The 23,602-nt window shown below is 38.1% G+C and overlaps 1 protein-coding gene across 5 annotated transcripts in view; it reads right to left on the bottom strand.

Moving 5' to 3' along the window:
• Positions 1-23,602, bottom strand: part of LOC127853148 (ubiquitin carboxyl-terminal hydrolase 47-like) — a 79,047-nt gene that overhangs the window by 7,568 nt on the left and 47,877 nt on the right. For 4 of the 5 annotated variants that reach the window (XM_052387387.1, XM_052387388.1, XM_052387389.1 and 1 more), the window contains 7 exons: positions 19,437-20,285; positions 18,704-18,795; positions 17,938-18,018; positions 16,307-16,387; positions 14,058-14,173; positions 5,094-5,212; positions 3,353-3,486 (listed from right to left, as the gene is read on the bottom strand). In XM_052387387.1, the coding sequence (XP_052243347.1) occupies positions 3,353-3,486; positions 5,094-5,212; positions 14,058-14,173; positions 16,307-16,387; positions 17,938-18,018; positions 18,704-18,795; positions 19,437-20,285 (1,472 nt within the window). The remainder of the gene's footprint in view (positions 1-3,352; positions 3,487-5,093; positions 5,213-14,057; positions 14,174-16,306; positions 16,388-17,937; positions 18,019-18,703; positions 18,796-19,436; positions 20,286-23,602) is intronic. The other variant, XM_052387390.1, reaches the window with a different exon arrangement.

The following is a 23,602-nucleotide window of genomic DNA, read 5'->3' as shown; positions in this document are numbered from 1 at the left end:
CCTAGTGACCTGAAAATCAATAGGGGTCATCTACGAGTTATGATCAATGTACCTATGAAGTTTCATAATCCTAGGCCTAAGCGTTCTTGAGTTATCATCCAGAAACCATTTTACTATTTCGGGTCATCGTGACCTTGACCTTTGACCTAGTGACCTGAAATTCAATTGGGGTTATCTGCGAATCATGATCAATGTATCTATGAAGTTTCATCATCCTAGGCATAAGTGTTCTTGAGTTATCATCTGGAAACCATTTTACTGCTTTGGGTCACCTTGACCTTTGACCTAGTGACCTGAAAATCAATAGGGGTCATCTGCGAGTAATGATCAATGTATCTATGAAGTTTCATGATCCTAGGCATAAGTGTTCTTGAGTTATCATCCAGAAACCATTTTACTATTTCGGGTCATCGTGACCTTTGACCTAGTGACCTGAAAATCAATAGGGGTCATCTGCGAGTCATGATTAATGTACCTATGAAGTTTCATGATCCTTGGCATAAGCGCTCTTGAGTTATCATCCGGAAACCATCTGGTGGACGGACAGACCGACATGAGCAAAACAATATACATTCTTTGAAAGGGGGGGGGGCATAATGAGAAAACTTCCCCCCTCCCAGCAGCCATGTTATTCAACTGACCGGTACCATTTTTTAACTCAACTCTCGTATCAAGGAAACAAATGTTCTGAGCAAATTTCATGAAAACTGGGCCAAAAATGTGACTTCTACTGTGTTCACATGTTTTCACTATATACATATAGAGAAAAATGCCCCGCCCACTGGCGGCCATGTTTTTTCATCAATCCCGACCATTTTCAAACTCTGAGATATCAATAACGAGAGCGCCGATGGCGCTGAAAGCATAGTTGCAAGATACAGGGAAGATGCTGCTGAAGTAAATGTTTAGGTCAAAATATACTAAATAGTTTCCTTATATGTTTCGATGTAAAAGCGACAACTTTGAGCGAAAATAAATACAACATTTTGCACAAAGAGACCCCCATAACCATACCTTTTCTTGACGGGCATTCTTAGCTGAATCGATTTAAGCAATAAAAAAGATTTGTCATGTTCAAACCAAAAACAAATTCGACTCAAATCAAAATCGACTGTTTTTGCGCCTTTTTCGGCCGTTTTCTAGTGGATTGTAACCTTTTGCAGTGCCATTTTTTACTTTAATCTCCAACTTTATCCTATTTCAGGGATTAAGTAGTGAACACCTATGCTTCCCCTATCAATATCTCCAAACGATAAAACCAGAACAAAGTGTACAACATGCCTTCGAGGAAAATATGATGATTTGTTTAGAAAGTACAGCCCTTCATGACTCGATTATTTAGTATATTGTAGCCTTAACGATTGCTGACATCACGAGTCGCCCCCCTTGTTAACAAAATGCTCTATTTTTAGAAACGGGAATTCCAAATAGTGACGAATGTGAATGGTTACAAAATGACATAACTATGAAAATAAATACGTAGAATTACATTATTTCACGCATACCATTATGCAACCATCCGTTTTCTTTTCCGACTTGATACATTTACAGCTTTCCATTTAATATTTTACAGACACAGCACTCGTCCAGAATTCACGCGAATCCATTAAATCCGATGCCACATTTAAACCGTTAACTCTACTCGTAACGTAAATTTCTGGCTCAAAGTAAAACATTTTAACTTCAATTAACACATCTCTTACTTTTAAACTCTACTTCATCAAATCCATAGAAAGGCACGTCAGAATCCATGTCATAAATCAGAAAACATTCATCGTACTCCGCCATTTTTTACACATTTTCAAAGAATAAAAGTGCTTTATGCCCCACTTCCTGCTGAGAATATGTTTTAATTTCTATTTATAATTAACCGATGAAATGTTCCATATACTTTAACCAGGGCCTTATTAATTCAGTTATGTAAACATTTGACCTCTCACAGAACAGTAAACGAAGGAAATAGAAATTGGGATCCCATATAGATCTAAATTAGGTGTGAGGTCACTATCAACAAGAACAGAATTGTTTTACGAACGAAATTTGTTCTAGGTTATAAGAAGATTTTTTGACATAAAACGGTCTTAGAAAAATTCACTAAAAACGGTGTCAGTAATATTCTTGGAAGAAAACGTTAGAAAAACGTTTCCCCCCAAAAAATTGTAAGAATTACCATATGCTAAATTAAATAGATATTTCGTCTGATTTTTGATCAGGTAAGGCTTCAGAAAGGTTAACCGACCGATGTGGATTTTCAAAATGTGGTATATACCTTAAGCATAGGTGCAAGCACCTATGCTAAAAACCAATGTTTTGACCAACTTTCATGATGATTGGGCAAAAATTGTGACTTCTAGAGTGTTTACAAGGTTTCTCTATAGCCAAATAGGGAAAACTGCCACTATATACATATAGAGAAAAATGCCATGGCGGCCATTTTTTTCACCGATCTCGACCATTTTCGAACTCGTCCGAGACATCAATTGAAACAATGTTTTAACCAACTTTCATGATGATAGGGCAAAAATTGTGACTTCTAGAGTGTTAACAAGGTTTCTCTATAGCCAAATAAGGAAAACTGCCCCACCCACTGGCAGCCATGTTTTTCAAAGGATCGGAACCACTTCTAAACTCAACCAAGATATCATTAAGACAAAACATTTTGACAAAGTTACTTGAAGATTGGGCATGAAATGTGACTTCTACAGTGTTAACAAGGTTTTTCTTTTTTTGACATAGTGACGTAGTTTTTGACCCGGCATAACCCAGTTTCGAACTCGGCCAAGATTTCATTGGGACAAAGCTTCTGACCAAGTTTCATGAAGATGGGACAAGAAATGTGGCCTCTAGAGTGTTTACGAGCAAATGTTAACCGACGAACGGACATACGACGGACAAAGACCGGTCACAAAAGCTCACCTGAGCAATCAGGTGACATACGACGGACAAAGACCGGTCACAAAAGCTCACATGAGCAATCAGGTGAGCTAAAAATCGGCTTCAAAATGTCAGCAAGTGGCTCACTAGCAAAGAAACATTTTCAAGCAAAAAAGGGCTAATTTCAGACAAAAATAGTCTTAAGGAAATAGTCCCAAAACGCACCACAGACGAAAATTTTCAGGGGGTGGGGGGGAGGCATGCCCCGGATCCCCTAGATTTTGCGACTAAGGTTTTTTTCCTTAGCACCAACCTAGAATAAGATACAAGGATAAAAAGAAATTAAATTTACCTATACAGGTATTTCAACTATATAAACATGAAAACTACTTAAAATCTCATATGTTTCAAACATAACATTGTTAACACTTGCAACATACAGCAGCATATAAGTCTGTTTTTCATAAAGGATACTCACTTTAGACTTCAAGCCATCCACAGACTGCTCACTAAGGACCACTTCCTCTATCGGGCCCAGCTCGTATTTGGACGGGAACCAGCGTCGCACAAACAGGGCCAGCTGGGAAGTGGACTTCAATGTTTCGTCACCTGCATCATGTGAATTTATTAAACATGAATAGTTTCACACAGATGGAATATTTAAACAAGAGCACCGCATAATGGGTGCCAACGCTTGGCTGCGGTGCAGTTTTGAATAAAAGAAAGATTGTCATAAATATTCTTTTTTTTTAGAGGTCACAGTGACCTTGACCTTTGACCTAGTGACCCCAACAATGGGTGTGGCGTGTAGAACTCATCAAGTTGCACCTACATATGAAGTTTCAAAAGTTGTAGGTGGAAGCAATTTGATTTTAGAGACAAATGGCAAGGTTTTAGCACGACGCGGACGGCACACAGCGGACGCCGCTGGCTATGACAATACCTCGTGTTTTTTCCAAAAACAGCCGAGCTTAAAAATTATTTCACATAATATAAAGAGATAGAGAATACTTGTTGATTACCAATATGTTTATTAAGCAACGCTTAGAAAACATTAATTATTTCACATAATATAAAGGGATAGAGAATACTTGTTGAATACCAATGTTTATTTAGCAACGCTTAAAAAGCCTTGGTAAATGTTTTCTTGCCAAACAAACAAACATACCAGTATCCTTATCAAAATTTACCCAAATACTGCATATTATTCATCCCTTCCTTTTAGACAATGACAGAAAACTTGATAAACATCAAATGATGTCATGAACAATAAACAAAATTAGGTTATTTACTTTACCTGACAGCTCAATCCCAGCAAAGAAATTCATACTTGCATTATTTAAAATACCAAAACAGGCATGACTATTCATGTTCTACTTTGAGATGTGTCAAACAAGTATTCAGGAAAACTTATGAATGTGTACATTTGTTACATTTTATCTAGTGGATGGTTAGTCTCTACCATACAGCCATAGCCCAACTAGACATGTAAGTTGGGCTATGTGGGATAGTGTGAGATACAGGAGGTAAAACCACAGAGACATCTCTTGTTTTAAAGGCCATATTGAAGAACCTAGTAGACTGTACCTCCGTTTAAAGTCTATTGCATATAACTAGCCAGCAGTTGGGGCTGGTGGGGTATTTTGCACTTCCACTAAACCAGCTCAAAAACGCAATCATGCTTTCAAAATCAAATAGAAAATAGTATAATTCAGTAGATTTCTCAAGTCCCAAAGCTAGCAACCTTGGACCGAGACAATGTCAGAGCAATATATGTTCTTCTCCCGAGTAATTGAACTTAAACAAGACAAGCTTGTTCTTAAAACTCAACCCTACAAAAAGTTGATGGAAAATATTAATCTACATTCACTTTTTCTTCACACTTTTCAACAAAAGAAGCCGGATGTTTAACAGTATACCTTTGGTAATTTCCACAATTCAAGGGTCTCAACTCTTCATCACACATATACCCACTTTGACAGGTTTGTAGCCCCTAAGAAAATCAAATTAGATATAAGAGCTTTCTTACAAGATACAAGTGTTAAAGGCTTAAGTTCCAACCCTTATACACTGATGAGAAGCAAGCAGAATAAAACCTAAACAGACTGCAGGTTACTCACAGACACAGGCTGTTCTGGTTTTAAGCTGGTTGCACAAAGCCATTTTTACCATGCCTCTGAGTGGGAGATGGTCTCAATGAAGCCATTGGGTGTACTCACAATCTAGGACCTCCATGAAGACTTCCCAGTTCGGGTAGATGGGTATCTCCTCCTCATAGGCCTGTGTGTCCGTGTAGATGCTGCCAGGATTCTTCCAAGTCTTCTTACGTAGTCGCAGTCTGGAAAGTCAGAAATAGGAAAATTTGACACAGAGATCACTGAAGATGAAAGCGGAAAGACAAGACAGATTGCAAAATATAAAACAGCCTGGCTAAAGGGAAATGGAGTTTAATGCTTTGCATAAAGAGTTGTCCAAGATTTGCCTGTGCAATCTGCACAGGCTAATCAGGGACAACACTTACAGACTGAACTGGATAATTGCTAAGAAGAGACTTCTTAAAACAAAAAAAATAGCATTAAAGCAGAAAGTGTTGTCCCTGATAAGCCTGTGCGGAAAGCACTAGCTAATAATCTGGGATGACACTTTACGCATGTGCAATAAGCCTTGTTTTCCCAGAGCCAGTTTCAAATCAAATAATTGTGATTAATATTATCAGTATATTATTGATGAACATCATATCAGAGGTAATGTAGGTGTAGTGACTATGGTATCTGTCAAACCATCAGAGGTCTAAGGTTAAATCCATACTCTGGGTGCATCTGAGAAATTCTTTAAAACAATTTTTTTTAAATAAAATTCATTTTAATTATTAAATACTTACCTGTTATCTCATGCTTCTCCCTTCCAAGGGGAATTAACTCATCCGGAATTTTAACCGGGAATCCGCCACCTCAATACCGTAATACAGGCCAGGTTAAACATAGTGCAATGCAACCTAGCCAAAAATCGGTAACCAACCCTCAATATTCTTTCAATATATATACAAAAATATTAATCGAATAGCGGGGTGGGAGGTGGGACTTACCGATAACAGGTAAGTATTTAATAATTAAAATGAATTTTATTTAAAAAAAATTGTTTTAATGTCATAAATACTGACCTTTATCTCATGCTGATTTTGCAGCTGCGGTGGGAAGGTTCGTATATATTTTCTTAACACAGTAGAACCCATAAACAGGGTTATCAGCTAATGATAGCAAAACCCTAAACAAGGGTTATCAAGTAATCTCTGTTAAAACGGTATTAATTATGACTTCTCGGACAAAGTAATATGTCTATGTCGTAAAGAAGACACTACCGTTAGTGAAACCACAACAAGCCCAAACATATACAAATTGTATTGTTGGCACTTCAGAAAACGAAGATAAAAAGATGACAAAGGTGGTCGGATTCCTCCAGAAAACAGCTTAGAGCACGCCAAAAAGTGGGGGGTGATTAATATATGCCTACAAAACAGACAGAGCTCCTAATTCATGGGGTCAGATCCTAAAAAGGAATGAATCCTTAGATAGAGATAAGAGTAACTTTCCTTAGTCGAGGTCTAACCCCGAGAAATAGAAGCCGCAGACACATCTTCCCCCCTTTTAGGGAAATGAAGAGTGTCTTTTGAGAACCTCAAATGTACTTCCGACTAACACTGCTGAGATAGAACTTCAAAGCCCCGATTGCCCATAGAAGTTTATCCTCATCTTCATGACTACCAGTTTAAGAAAAACTTGGAAACTTGAAGGTAGAAGCCATAAAGAGGACTTGATATTAAGCAAGGAATCCTGGCTGACACAACAAAGTGAAGACGACATTAGATCCAACTGGAATTGGTCGTATTCAACAGAAAAAGCATGAATTTCACTTCTCCGTATGGTAAAAGCCATAATAAAAAGGAAAATCGTCTTAAAATTATTTTGGAACTGTTAATAAGCCTGATGAAAAAGGTTCATAGGAAGCTCATTAAGCATCCCAACATGTAACACAAGCCAAAACCGCTTAAGAAGGTAAAGGAACGAAAAACATAGTGTTGACATTCCATAGTTTGGATCAGTTCCAAAATAGGTAAGACAGCACAGAGTTGCGATGACTTACACAAAACAAGGTATACGAAAGCATAATCTCTATCCTTTGATGAAGAAAAGAACAAATTTCTTATCATCAAGAAAAAGATGAGAAAAACCTCTATGTATCTAGAAGAGTGATTAAGGTAATAACTATGCTCTCGAATACCCAGTCAAAAAAGAATTTCCATAGAACCTTTATACAGTTCTGATGGAATTATCCTTGCACAAGTAACAAGGATTGAAACTCTAACAGAACAAGATGTGTTTGTGAAACACAATGTCCCCCTATATGATGTTCGACATTGTAGGATGACCTTGACCTTGTGAAGGATGACCTTGACCTTGACCTTTCACCACTCAAAATGTGCAGCTCCATGAGATACACATGCATGCCAAATATCAAGTTGCTATCTTCAATATTGCAAAAGTATTCATAAAATAAGCGATTTGGGCCACATATATTTGACCTCTGACCTTGAAGAATGACCTTGACCTTGACCTTTCACCACTCAAAATGAGCAGCTCCATGAGATGCACATGCATGCCAAATATCAAGTTGCTATCTTCAATATTGCAAAAGTATTCATAAAATGAGCGATTTTGGTCACATATAATTGACCTCTGACCTTGAAGGATGACCTTGACCTTGACCTTTCACCACTCAAAATGTGCAGCTCCATGAGATACACATGCATGCCAAATATCAAGTTGCTATCTTCAATATTGCAAAAGTATTCATAAAATGAGCGATTTTGGCCACATATATTTGACCTCTGACCTTGAAGGATGACCTTGACCTTGACCTTTCACCACTCAAAATGTGCAGCTTCATGAGATACACATGCATGCCAAATATGAAGTTGCTATCTTCAATATAGCAAAAGTTATTGCAAAATGTTAAAGTTGGCGCAAACAGACAGACAGACCAACAGACCAACAAACAGACAGGGCAAAAACAATATGTCCCCCACTACTATAGTGGGGGACATAAAAATGTTCTTCTGTAGAGATAACTAAATAATGGCCAGACATGTAGTGGCACATGTTTGGATCAGTAAAAATATGTCTCTCTGAGATATGATATTTGACCTGTGAAGAAGTTTCCTGAAAATAATTGTACAGGAGACTTAAAAGGTCGTGGAACCATAATATAATCCCATAGTTCATTAAGTATATTGCATGAAATTATGGCGAAATCTCAGTTATTCCAAAAACTCACCAAGAAGGCAAGATATTCCAGTTTATGTCAAGTGGACGAATGTATAACAATCGCACACCCTGCTGGATCGATTTCTGTGAACTGCATTATTGACGTTGTTCAGCATACCGGTATATACTGCGATCTACGATCGCATAACGCTCATTACTAGCGTTTGATGATAAACAACATTCTTCGATATACTATGCATCAATTTTTGTACGCCATTGCAAAATCACTGCCGCCCATGCGCAATTACATTATTTGAACCCTACAGAAAAATAATGCGACAAAAAGAACTGCGTGACAAAACGTCCAACAGGGCGTTGAGACGACCTGGTATGAGTAAGACGATAGAGAAAATTTGTTGTTCTTGCAAAAAACGAATAAGTTGATTTCCAGATACAAGGAGTGATAATATGATCACCTCCATGTCTGTAAGTAAACCACGACCGATGTGTGATAGTTGAAACCATCACAAAGAAATCGTGAAAATGTGTTGTAAATGAAAAACAGCTAAAAAGAATTTTCGCTTTTCAAGATGTAGATGTGCAGGTGATATTCATTAGGATACCACATAATTGAGAAAATCAAGATACGTTGTTATATGTGATCGTCCCTAACCTTCTCTGCTCACATCTGTATAAGATGTAAGGAAGATTGCGGTAGAATAAACTAAATTCTTGCCAAAATAATCTTCTAGTCTAGACACCACTGAATAGTAGTAAATAATGACAAAAAGATGGAAATCTGTGTCATTGAATAATCCCGAGATTAATACAATTAACTTAAAAATAAAGCTGAAACGGACGTAAGAAAAGACGTCTCAGCAGAAAGACCGGTGACCGGACGGTAAATACCGACTGGTGACCGGAACCATTTGTCAAGGATGGGTGGGCAAGGAAATCACGGCAAGCCAAACTTTCCCACTCCAAATACACTTGAAAATTGGTAGAATAGGACAGTGTTTAACACTTATAAGTTTATGACCTATCTACAGTATATAGCCTCTTCTTGAACCAATAACAGGCGCCTTTAAAATCCTGGATAATACAGGTCGTGAAGTCATCGATTTGCGAAGCATCCCGAAGGTATCCCGAAGCCTGAAAGTTAAACGAACTAGTGTTCGTTTACAAATACGGCTCGGTGACTGCAACATGTGTGGATGCCATAAGAAAAACCATCACACGTGGAATGGAGACATGATTTTCCTAAAGGAATAAAATGGAGAACGTCAATATGACCAGTAGGTTCATTAACGCCTACGTGAGAAGTGGCGACATCCATATAACTGCGATGCCGAAATATTGTTCGGCTACGCTGGAAATATTGTCTCCTACAATATTGTCTCCGTGAGCGTTGACGTGATCGCTTACGAGCGTATCAACGCCGAGAACTGCTCAATGAAGGAGAGGTATGTTCGATAACTATCCTGTTGTGCTCAATGAAGTCCGATCATGTCTACGTGAAGGTTGACGACGTCCTCGTTTCCTGCGATGTCGAGATCTGGATCGCCTGCGCTGTTGAGATGTGGATCGGCTGCGATGAGACCAAGATCTTCTAGAATACCTTCTTCGTGAGTGACGACGTGATCGCTTACGAGAGCCGCGACGATGAGAACTGCTCGATGAAGAAGAGCATGTCCGATGTCTACTCCTTGATGAAGACAATGTATTCGACGACGAATAGGAGAATAATCCAATGATGAAGACTGAGTTCTTCTTCTTGACCGGTGACTGGTTATCGGTTGCAGGCCTAACTGATGACTGTTGACCGGTGACCGGACCGGACCGGTGACATGACCGGACCTTTGACGTAACCGGACTGGTGATCAATGACCGGACCAGACCAGTGACCGGACTGGACCCGTGACCGGACCGGACGGTCATATCATGACCGGACCGGCCAGTCATATCATGACCGGACCGGTGACCGGACTGGCCGGTCAGACGTCGATCAAAGATCCGTGATCAACGTCCCCGGTGACATACCGGTCATATCATGACCAGTGTTGTCACCGGATAATGACCGTATGGTGGATGCCAAATGGTCCGGCATAGGTCGATGTCCTTGACCAATGCCATCGGGCAAAGACCGGCTGACGGGTGTCGCCATATGGTCTGATGTTGACCGACTGTCAAAGAGACTTAGCATAGTACAGTCGCCATCGTGCCCGATACTCGGTGACTGATGCTGCAACTATCATCCATGGTCTGCGAAGTCACCGGGTATTTATCCACTCTTGTTTCTGCGCCCATCATGTAGTAGAATATATGAAAAACAAGGGCAAAACATATTCAACCATAAACTGGTCACAGACCAGATTATCATACGGCACATAAAATCATTATTTGACCATAATGAAAATTATTATAATACTGCCATAGATCATAAATTAAACAAAAGTTTAATTCAAAACAGATGAAAAATAAAATGACGATCAATTAGATTGTCATACGGAACGTTAAAATAATTATCGCACACAATGGCAAATGATAAACAATCTGTCAATAGAAGAACACGCTTTGCACGATCTCGTAACACATTAGAAGAACATGCTTTGCACGTTCTAGCAATGTATTAGAAGAGCAAGTTTTGCACGTGGTCGTTCGCGCCTGAAAACACGCAGCATGGTAGAAATAAACCATTGTTCGATAAAAACAAGCATGGCCCACCCTTCGAAAATGAAACAAAATCCATTAAATCCACACAAATCAATCCGAATGAGAAAAAAAAGATAACACAATTTATCTATTCAAAACCCCAATCAACCAAGTGAAATAAATCGAAAAACAATTTTCAATTCAGAGCCGTAAAAGACACGTATACACCTGGTCGATCCGGAAAGAATATTGAAGGTTGGTTACCGATTTTTGGCTAGGTTGCATTGCACTATGTTTAACCTGGCCTGTATTACGGTATTGAGGTGGCGGATTCCGGGTTAAAATTCCGTATGAGTTAATTCCCCTTGGAAGGGAGAAGCATGAGATAACAGGTCAGTATTTATGACATTAAAACACACTCAAGTACTAGTTCTAACCAGAAACCAGACTTGTGTGTCTAAATAAGCCTTACGCCGTCAGTGCAATCAAGCTAAAACAAGAGCTTTGACACAGACGTGACGAATACCCCCAAATGCCGCATTGACACATAATATTTTGCATGTTGTCTTCACAAAAAACAGCGGACACCATGCTCAATTTTTAAAACGCACTAAGTGACCCCTTGACCTAGTTTTTGACCCAGAAAGGCCCATGTTCTAACTTGGCCTTAAGATCATCTCCATAAAACTTCTGACCAAGTTTGGTGAAGATCGGATGTAAACTACTTGAATTAGAAAGAGGACACAATGCTGAATGTTAAAAAACGCACTAAGTGACCGCATGACCTTGTTTTTGACCCGGCATGACCCATATTCAAACTTGCCGTAGACATTATCAAGATACAACTTCTGACCAATTTTGGTAATGATTGGATTAAAACTACTTGAATTAGAGAGCGGACAACATGGTGAGGTTTAAAACACACTAAGTGACCCCGTTACCTAGTTTTTGACCCAGCATAGCCCATGTTCGAACTTGACCTACACATCATTTCGTAACAACTTCTGACCAAGTGTGGTGAAAATCGGATTTAAACTACTTGAAATAGAGAGCTGACACTATGCTCAATGTGCAAAACTTACTAATTGACCCTGTGACCTAGTTTTTGATCTGGCATGCCCCATGTTCGAACTTGGCCTTCAGATCATCTAGATAAAACTTCCGACCAAGTTTGGTGAAGATTGGATGAAAACTACTTGAATAAGAGAGAGGACACCATGCTGAATGTTAAAAAACGCACTAAGTGACCCTGTGACCTAGTTTGTGACTTGGCAAGGTCCATGTTCGAATTTGGCCTTAAGATCATCTAGATACAACTTCTGACCAAGTTTGGTGAAGATCGGATGCAAACTACTTGAATTAGAGAGCGGACAACATGCTGAATGTTTAAAACGCACTAAGTGACCCTATGACCTAGTTTTTTACACAGCAAGGCCCATGTTCGAACTTGGCCTAGACATCATGTAGATACAAATTTTGACCAAGTTTGATGAAGATCGGATGAAAACTACTTGAATTAGAGAGCGGACACTTAATACGGACCGACAGACCGACCGACAAGTTCACTCCTATATACCCCCCTTAACTTCATTTGTGGGGGTATAATAAATAGAGGATATTTGTTCATGTCAGTGTAAGATCGTTTGTTATTTCACGAGTGATCATAGAAAATATATTTTCACAAGTGGCGTATGGAAAGGCCTTGTTCATATACACATTCATACCAAATATGAAGGTTATATCACAAGGGACATAGAAGTTATGAGCATTTTTCGAAACCTAAACGCAGTTTTCAAAACCTAAACGCGGACCCTAAGTTCAAGGTCAAAATCACAGGGGTCAAAATTTGTGTGCGCATGAAAAGGCCTTGTCCATATACACATGCATACCAAATATCAAGGTTATATCTCAAGGGACATGGAAGTTATGAGCATTTTTCAAAAATTTTGTGGGTATGGAAAGGCCTTGTCCATATACAGATGCATACCAAATATGAAGATTATATCTCAAGGGACATAGATGTTATGAGCATTTTTTGAAACCTAAACACAGATTACAAAACCTAAACGCGGACCCTAAGTTCAAAGTCAAAATCACAGGGGTCAGGCCTTGTCCATATACACATGCATACCAAATATGAAGGTTATATATCAAGGGACATGGAAGTTATGAGCATTTTTCGAAACCTAAGTCAAGGTGAACGCGAGAGAGGTACAAATTTGTGTGCGTATGAAGAGGCCTTGTCACATGCATGCCAAATATGAAGGATACATCTGAAGCGACATGGAAGTTATGAGAATTTTTAGAAACCTAAACGAAAAGAGTGACGGAAGGACAGACGGATGGATGGATGGACAGACGGACGGTCCGATCACTATATGCCCTCCTTCGGGGGCATAAAAAGAAAATATGTTGGATTTGGTGGAATGTCGATTTTAATTCACTCATGATCATAGAAAATATATATAAACTAATTTATGATAATCTAAAAATAGAAATAGGAGTTCCGAAAATTTGCTCTTTTCACCGGTGCGCTGCCACGAGTGAAAATATATATTTTCTATGATGACAAGTGAATTAAAATCGATATTCCACCGAATACAACCAATTTTCTTTTTATTTTATGCTTTTTCCACCGATTATTCATATTACTGGATAATTCGCTGAAATAAAGACGTCATTTTGTAAAAAAAAATGATGTCATTTTACAGTAAAACAGTGAAAATTATCGATAAATTTAACTGTTATGTTTCACTGTTTAAAATAGTGAATTATCACTTTTAGTTCATTGATATTTCTCTATAAACCACTAGAAAGCATAAAAGAAATAGGTTTAAACTTGATCAGTGCCAAGTATTAACTGTTTCTATATCAACAATTATTTACAGACAGATAGACAGACAGACCAATGTCGATTGTGAATCAATAAAAGCTATAAACATCATAACAGTGGTAAACAAGAGATGTGTTTGTCAGAAACACAATGCCTTCAACTGCGCCGCTTTGATACATGTTTTTTTACCTTTGACCTTGAAGAATGATCTTGACCTTTCACCACTCAAAATGTGCAGCAGCACGAGATACACATGCATGCCAAATATCAAGTTGCTATGTGAAGGGACATAGAAGTTATGAGCATTTTTTGAAACCTAAACGCAAAACCTAAACGCAAAGTGTGACGGAAGGACAGACGGACAGACAGACGCACGGACGGTCTGATCACTATATGCCCTCCTTCATGGGCATACAAAAATACAGAAATCAGCTCACCTTTCCAAAGGAATATCCATGTTCAGTTGGGACTTAAGCTCTGGTATGATTAGCTTCTTGGATTCCAGGACAGTCATCCCGCGGGCAAAAATGGTGTCTATCAAAAACTTGGCTGGCTGGCAACAATAAGGAATACCAGGTGAATAATGCAACATGAGCACATACAAATATCCTAATTCCTGTATTACAATTTAACAAATTGATGTCATCATACTAAGCATAAAAAAGAACAAATACATTAACAAGAGGGCCTGAAAGGCCCAAAGTCGCTCACCTGAGATAACAAGATATTATTGCGACAAATCTTCTGACCACGTTTCATGAAAATCGGAAAATAAATGTGGCCTCTAGAGTGTAAACAAGGTTTAACTATTGAAATCAAAGGAAAAATGCCCCGCCCCTCACAGCCATATTTTTTTTAACCCACCGGCATCATTTTTGAACTCTTCCAAGATATTATCGGGATGAATCTTCTGACCAAGTTTCATGAAGAACGGACAGTAAATAATGCCTCTAGAATGTTAACAAGATTTTACTATAGCCATATAAGGAAAAATGCCCTGACCCTTGGAAGCCATGTTTTTTAAGCAAACATAATTATTTTCAAACACATCCAAGATATCATTGAGACCAATCTTCTGACCAAATTTCATGAAGATTTGACAATAAATGTGGCCTCTAGAGTGTTAACAAGGTTTTACTAAAGCCATATATAGCCATATAAGGAAAAATGCCCCGCCCCTGGTAAACATTTTTAAAGGCGATTAAAACCATTTTCGAACTCATCCAAGATATAATTGGGACAAATCTTCTGACCAAGTTTCATGATGATCGGAAAATAAATGTGACCTCTAGAGTGTTAACAAAGTTTTACTATAGCCATATAAGAAAAAATGCCCCGCCCCCAAGGTGGTCATGTTTTTCAACCAACCTGCATCATTTTTGAACTCGTCCAAGATATTATTGGGATGAATCTTCTGACCGAGTTTCATGAAAATCGGACTATAAATGTGGCCTCTAGAGTGTTAACGAGATTTTACTATAGCCATATATAGCCATACAAGGAAAAATGCCCCGCCCCTTGGCAGCCATGTTTTTAAAGCAAATGTAACCATTTTTCTAACTCATCCATGATATCAATTAGACAAATCTTCTGACCATATTTCATGAAGATTGGACAATAAATGTGGCCTCTAGAGTGTTAACAAGGTTTTACTATAGTCATATAAGGAAAAATGCCCCGCCCCCTGGCGGCCATGTTTTTCAACAAACCAGCATTATTTTCAAACTCGTCCAAGATATTATTGGGATTAATCTTCTGACCAAGTTTTATTAAGATTGGACAATAAATGTGGCCTCTAGAGTGTTAACAAGATTTTACTATAGCCATATATAGCCAGATAAGAAAAAATGCCCTGCCTCTTGGAAGCCATGTTTTTCAAGCAAAGGTTACCATTTCTGAACTCATCCAAGATATCATTGGGACAAATAATCTGAGCAAGTTTCATGAAGATTGGAAAATAAATGTGGCCTCTAGAGTGTTAACAAGGTTTTACTATAGCCATATAAGGCAAAATGCCCCGCCCCCTGGCGGCCATGTTTTTCAACCAACTGGCATCATTTTCAAACTCGTCTAAGATATTATTGGGATGAATCTTCTGACCAAGTTTCATGAAGATCAGACAATAAATGTGGCCTTTAGAGTGTTAACAAGATTTTACTATAGCTATATATAGCCATACATGTATAAGGAAAAATGCCCCGCCCCTTTGCAGCCATGTTTTTCAAGCAAACGTAACCATTTTCGAACTCGTCCAATATATCATTGAAACCAATCTTCTGACCAAATTTCATGAAGATTTGACAATAAATGTGGCCTCTAGAGAGTTAACAAGGCAAATGTTTACGGCGCACAACGGACAAAAAGCGACCACAAAAGGTCAACATGAGCACGTTGTGCTCAGGTGAGCTAAAAATCATAAATCAACACTAAATATTCACAAATGCTATAAGCCAACAAATACAATTATGCTTTTAGCTGGCACATACAAAAATCAAAACTCCCTCATTCAAGTTCTTTTCAAAATGTATGTTTAGTGGGCCGATATAACAGGACTGTATCCCTCGAAATTGGGCACTATTTATACCGAAAAAGACAAATAGCTTTGAGTTTGCTTTGCTAAATGCATTAAAAGTCATTGATTGCCTGATAGTTTTGTAACATTATATCAGCCATGATGTACATGTACCTCTGTTTCGTTGACCAGCAGTTGGAACACCTTAACCCGGTACTCTCCATTCTTCAAGGCACGTCCAAGCTTGATGTTTATCTGCAGCATATATATTTAGTACAGTAATGGATATAAATACGTTAAGGGAAAGCTAGGGCTAGGAAAAGCCATGAAAAGTAAATAGCTTACATGAGGCTTGATCAGGTAAAATGGGGCTTAATTCATGTGCGTAAAGCTTTGTCCCAGATTAACCCTTTGAATGCTGGGAAATTTGTCTTCTGCTAAAATGTCGTCTGCTGAACTTCTAAAATTAGCATATTCTTCGATTTTTTCCAAAGAATACTATCAGAATAGCAAACAGTTTGGATCCTGATGAGACGCCACGTTCTGTGGCGTCTCATCTGGATCCAAACTGTTTGCAAAGGCCTTCAAAATTCGGTTCCCGGACTGAAAGGTTTAAGCAGTGCTGTATGCACAGGCTTATCAGGGAGAACACTTTCCACATAGACTGCATACCATTTAGACAAGCCACTTCCTTCAAACAAGACATTGCATAAAAGCGGAGTGTCGTCTCCAATAAGCCTGCCCGGACTACACTGGCACATGCATTAATTATAGTTTTCTTAAAGCGCAGCTCATATATTTTAATATTCATATATTTATTTAAGCACGAGTCTGTATACATACTGAATATTCCATCAAATGAAAACCATGATCAGCAGTGGATATTCAGTTTAATTGTGTTATTATGTAAATAATACAGTAAGTATATATGCAACTAAATTTCCGTATTCAACTTCTGTCAATAAAACGATTATCATTTACATTTACAACGATGACATTCTTCAAAATGTTCAAACATACCACCTGACATTAAAGTCTCTCAAGCATAATTGAAAGTACACAAGAAATTTGTTCCATGCTCTGTTGAAAATATGGCTTAATGCGTGTGCGTATTAGTGTCGTTCCAAATTAGCCTGTGCAATTGGCACAGGCTCATCTGGAACAACATTTTCCGCCAACACTACACTTTCTTGGCTTGACTTTAGTGAAATGAAAAAAATCAAAAATAAGAAAAAATTGTCATCCCTTATTAGCCTGTACACAGGCTAACTCTTTCAGTGCTGGAACCGAATTTTGAAAACAGTTTGGATCCAGATGAGACGCCACAGAACCTGGCGTCTCATCTGGATCCAAACTGTTTGCTATTCTGATAGTATTCTTTGAAAAAAATCGAAGAAAATGCTAATTTTAGAAATTCAGCAGACGACATTTTAGAAGACTACAAATTTCCCAGCATGCAAAGGGCTAATATTGGAAGACACTGCACAAATAAATAAAGCCCCGTTTTCCCAGAGCAGGGCTCATATAATTTCTAGCTCTCTGATTGGCTAAACAAACTGTTAAGAAATCTCAATGTACAGATCCATTCTATTAACAATACATTTAAAAGGAAAGCTACAAGGTTTTTAATGATTTTTTCATTTTCATTATTATGTCGTTCATATTGCTTAAGTTTCTAGAATTGTAGAGGTTTATCTGTGAATTTATAGAAAATTAAAAGAATACAAGACAAACCTTCCTGTCTTCTATGGACAGTGTTTGTATCAATGAATGTGAATACATTTATATGGTAATACATAACAAACCTTCCCATCTTCTAGGAAGGACAATGTTTCCCCTAACCGAATACTCTCAAATTCTTGGTTGTTGGAATACACTCTATAAACCTGGCAAGAGAAAATACATTTATTGTATTGTGTGAAAATCTCAACATATGTATTTCTGCACACAAAAAATCATAATAGGCAAAGATTATATCTGCTTATTATCAATTAAAATAATTACAGAAATGACCACAATGGAAATTCAACAGCAGCCCACAAGCCAATAGCCACTACAATTTAAGGTGAGCAATTAGATTTTCTGAGGAAACTCACCCATTCTATCTACAAGAAGTATTAAAGGACAAGATTTGGCAACCATGGCCAAATTTTGTGTTTCTTTTACTTAAGTTGAACCACTTTATCTTCTATTAATGCCTACTGACATTACCTTAAATGTGCAAACTAATTGCATAAAAGCTTCTAAAGTTAGTGTTGTCACAATCCGCAATCGAATCTTTTTTAATGCGGATTTTCAGTACTTGTGTAAAAATGGAGCAATGTTGCTGAAATTTGAATGTGGTGTATCTTATATTAAAACAAACACTTTCCAAGAATCCTAGTGCAATCATGAAGCACCTTCAGCCTTGAAAATTATTTTTTTACCTTAAGAGTCATTCTTTATTCTTGCATAACCCAAAAAGATTGCAAAGTCTTAGTAAACATAACCTAGTACATTGCTGATTTATTTGTTTAATGATTATCTTCTCTCTTATTTTCACCTCAATAACCACATAAATACATAGCAAACCTTGAAGTTATTTGCTGGCACTTCTACATATTTTTCCAACTCCTTTTTGAAAGCTCCAAGTGTTATACGTTTGTCCACCATCACAGATAATGCTGCAAATAAATATCCCAAATATGTACAAATCCCCAATAAAAACAGACTTACAGACGTGCAGACAAAGACAGCAGTTCAAAACTTTACATTATTACAACAATCACTTACTGAACAATAATATACGAAAGAGAAATAGTGTTTCTTTCAATACAGTGTTTTTTTTGTATTTCTGGAATTTGTCTTAACTACACTTATCTATCCTACAGCTGTAGATAGAAAACAATTTAGTCTAAACTATTGCACAATGGCTACATATTTTTTTGTCATTTTGACTTTTTATCTAAAAATTTATTTGAAGACAGTTGGTGCCAATATAATATTAATGCTTAGGTTCAAACTTGCAAGGCCAAACAAAACAGAAGTCTCCACAAAAATCCTTAAGGCCAGAACAAAGCCAGTGAAGTCCCAGAGTAAAAATATTTACTTTCGGTCAAGAAAAAGTTGTGAATCGGAATTGGGGTCAATAATTGTTCCAAGATTGCACAACCTGGTGGCAAGTTATGGTTTTTGGACTCCTATACGAGCTGAAAGAACAATGCTGCACATGATTTTCTTAGGAATTAACATAATCATCATTGCCACAACTACTAATTTTAATTTTTAAAAGTATTTCTTCATCAAATTTTCAAACAACACTAACATCTATGTAATGAGTCTTCGGGAGACACCCAAACAGCTTTAAAGAATTTCCTTGATGACTCCGGCTCAACCAGCGTGCTAGTATCACTGAGTGCATCCAAACCGAGGCTCGAGCACCCGGGTGGTCCAGAACACGGCTCGTCCCAATTTTCAGTCTTCGGAACGATATAATCTGACCCAGTCTTTAACACATGACCACGACCGTCGTCTGACAACGAGTTAACTGCCGCTGGCAGGCTTGCAGAAGGTAAACTATCCGAGTCAACCACAGTATAATTCGCAGGCTCTCCACAGCCGATTTCCACTGATATTTTCTTATTCAGGTCATCAACATGGTTTGTAGAAAGCACATTTAAAGCTTCCGCAACTTTGCCAGAGTCTAACACCTCGTGACCTGTCTCGAGGGAATCCCCATTAAGATCACAAAACGAGCTGATGTTTTCTGTAGTGAACTCAGCACTGGTGCTAGTGGATCGTGAGGTCCGACTTCCCGCCGACCGCGAACCCTCGCACTCTAGTGACGACCGCGATCCCCGATTCTGTAAACTTTGCAGGATTTCGTCTTTAGACACACCGTCCAATTGTCTAGAACTACTCTGATAAATATTTGGATCACTCTGACTAAGACTGGTGTGTAGCCCTAAGTTCTTTATATCCATTTCCAGATCCCCGGCGTGGTAGTTTCCCCTGGCATTCAGCCGCTCAGCCGAGCTGTGAAAGCTGGGGGGTAGATTGCACATTTCTGAACCATTATCTACACTGTTCTCAGCACTGTTCACTCCACTCTCCACGGCAGAGTCTTGCCCAGTGCTGGACGCGTAGTGACCTGCCTTGTAGTCGGCTACTTCACCTGAAGAAAAATGGAGAACCATGGCAGTTTGTTGTTATAAAGACGTTTTGCTGCTTTGAATCATAATGTATCTCAACTTAAGCTGTACTTATTTAACATGCAACATTTCATGCCTGATAAATATTTTACATATGTGGTGATTACATCATAGAACACAATATATTGATAATCAAATGAACCCTCAATTTACAAGAGCTTGTCACCACAAAACTTTCAAATAAAAGTTATATCACTCCCCAAAACCCGCAATGCAGCAAGTTGAAACAAATGTTTTTTAGAAGAAGACCACAATATAATGTTATATAGCAAATAGTATACTGTTATTGCAGAGTAAACAAGAGCACCGCCTTGCGGGTGCTTACCTCTCATCTATTTTTCTTTTTAAAGGTGAAGGGACCTATCTCAATTTCAATCACAAAGGAAGGAGGGGTGGACTGGAGGGGGTGTAAAGTGTGGGGGTGTGGTCATTTATTACATTTTCTTCCAAAAATGAAAAAAAAAGCAATTGTTTGGGGGGTTGGGGGATTCTTGGGTGGGATGGTTGGACAGTATTTCAAAAATAAAATAATACAAAAAAAAAATTGTGTTTTTTAACCATGTTTAAAAAAAAAATTAGGGGGGGGAGTGGGTGTGGGGGGTATAGTGTTAGGGTGTGGTAGTCATTTATTAGATGATCTTTAAGAAGAAAAAAAAATTGGGGGGGGGGTCGGGGTGGGGGGGGCTTGGGGGATGGTTTGGGTGGAGTCTATTGTGGTATGTCAGGAAAGAGTTGTTTTGTCAAAGTATCAATCAAATCTAATCATAAATAAGGAAGTTATGGCAAATTTAGCAAAATTTAATAATTTGACCTTGAGAGTCAAGGTCATTCAAAGGTCAAGGTAAAATTCAACTTGCCAGGTACAGTACCCTCATGATAGCATGAAAGAATTAGAAGTTTGAAAGCAATAGCCTTGATAATTTAGAAGTAAAGTGGATCTAAACACAAAATTTAACCATATATTCAAAGTTACTAAGTCAAAACAGGGCCATAATTCTGTAAAAATGACAACCAGAGTTATGCAACTTGTCCTTTTACTGTCCCCTTATGCTAGTTTGCGAGTGTTCCAAGTATGAAAGCAATATCTATGATGCTTTAGGGGTAAAGTGGACACAAAACTTAACCAAATTTTCAATTTTCTAAGTATAAAGGGCCCATAATTCCGTCAAAATGCCAGTCAGAGTTACATTACTTTGCCTGCATAGTCCCCTTATGATAGTAAGTAAGTGTTGCAAGTATGAAAGCAGTAGCTTTGATACTTTAGAAATAAAGTGGACCTAAACACAAAACTTAACCAAATTTTTAATTTTCTGAGTATAAAAAGGGCACATAATTCTGTCAGAATGCCAGTCAGAGTTACATAACTTTACCTGCACAGTCCCCATATGATAGTTAGTAAGTGTTGCAAGTATGAAAGCAATAGCTTTGATACTTAAGGAATAAAATGGACCTAAACACAAAACTTAACCAAAACTTTCAATTTTCTAAGTATAAACAAGAGATGTCAGAGGACAGCGCACTCGACTATTTGAGTGCTTGACATAATAACGTAAGCCATCATGGGGGGGGGTAGAAGGGGGGGGGGTGAGAGTAGGGTATAATGTGGGGTGTGGTAATTTATTAGATGATGTTTACAAAAAAAAATATTTCCGGGGGGGGGGGGGGGGGGGGGGGGGGGGGGGGGGGGGGGGGGGGGGGGAGGGGGGGGTTGTAGGGGGGGGGGGGGTGAGAGGGAGTTATAATGTGGGGTGGGGTAATTTATAAGGGAGGTTGGGGGGATTCTGGGTAGGGGCGTGGGGTATTGTTTGGGTGGAATCCATTTTGGTATTCAGGTAAGTGTTGTTTTGTCAAAGTAATAATAAAATGTGATCATAAATAAAGAAGCTATGGCAATTTAAGCAAAATGTTCAATTATCTAAGTGTAAAAGGGGCCATAATTATGTAAAAATGCTTCATACAGTGGTCTGCTCTTGTTTATAGGTTCGGGTCATGTTGGTAAACAAGTATGCAAAATATAAAAGCAATATGTCAAAGGATATAGGAAATATTTGGGGTAGTACGCAAACTTTAACATAGATTTATCAATAATATGCATAATCTAAGTATAAAAGGGGCAATAATTATGACAAAATAATAGAGTTGTATGCTCTTGTTTATAGGTTGGGGTGATTTTGGTAAACAAGTATGCAAAATATGAAAGCAATATGTCAAGGGACAATGAAAATAAATGGGGTAGTACGAAAACTTTAACATTTGCTGCATATTCTAAGTGGAAAAGGGGCCATAATTATGACAAAATGCTTGATAGAGTTGTCTGCTCTTGTTCATAGGTTGGGGTCATGTTGGTTAACAAGTATGCAAAATATGAAAGCAATATGTCAAGGGACAAAGAAAATATTTGGGGTTGTACGAAAACTTTAACATTTGCACGCTTATGCAGACGCTAACGCTAACGCTGACGCCGGGGTGAGTAGGATAGCTCCACTATATATATTTCATATATAATAGTCAAGCTAAAAAGGGCACATAATTCTGTCAAAATGCTAGTCAGAGTTACATAACTTTGCCTGCACAGTCCCCATATGATAGTTAGTAAGTGTTGCAAGTATAAAAGCAATAGCTTTGATACTTAAGGAATAAAATGGACCTAAACACAAAACTTAACCAAAATTTTCAATTTTCTAAGTATAAAAAGGGCATTTAATTATGTCAAAATGCACGCCAGAGTTATCTTACTTTGCCTGCCCAGTCCCCTCATGATAGTTAGTAAGTGTACCAAGTTTGAATGCAATAGCATTGATACTTTATGAGAAAAGTGGACCTAAACGCAAAGCTTAACCGGACGCCGACACAAAGGTGATGACAATAGCTCATAATTTTTTTCCACAAAATAGATGAGCTAAAGATGTTATCAGTGTGACCTAAAAGATGTGCCCAGTTATAATCCATAGATGGGAATAATTTGATAAATTTTATATATGACGTCACAAACCAAGCAGAAATCTTGTTACCATTGTGCTTTCTGAACAGTTTTGCTTATAGTTTATTTCATTAAACGTAAGGTAATAGGATGTCTGAGTTCAAAAGCAGGAATAATGCTTGCTTTTTCTTACTAGAATACAATTTCAAATGCACAGCTTCATAACATGAGAAACAAGAGCTTGTCACAGTAGTGCCAAATCCCCGCCGAAATGTGTTTGCTTGTATGACAACATTTGTTTTAGAGAGTAAAATAATATTTGTAAAAACAAATAAAGGGAGATCATTCATTATGCTCCGG

The sequence above is a fragment of the Dreissena polymorpha genome, chromosome 12 (genome assembly GCF_020536995.1).
Source record: "Dreissena polymorpha isolate Duluth1 chromosome 12, UMN_Dpol_1.0, whole genome shotgun sequence".
In the NCBI taxonomy this organism is placed as follows: Eukaryota; Metazoa; Mollusca; class Bivalvia; order Myida; family Dreissenidae; genus Dreissena; species Dreissena polymorpha.
The sequence above is the reverse complement of the archived record's forward strand: the minus strand, read 5'-3'. Positions and strand labels throughout refer to the sequence as shown.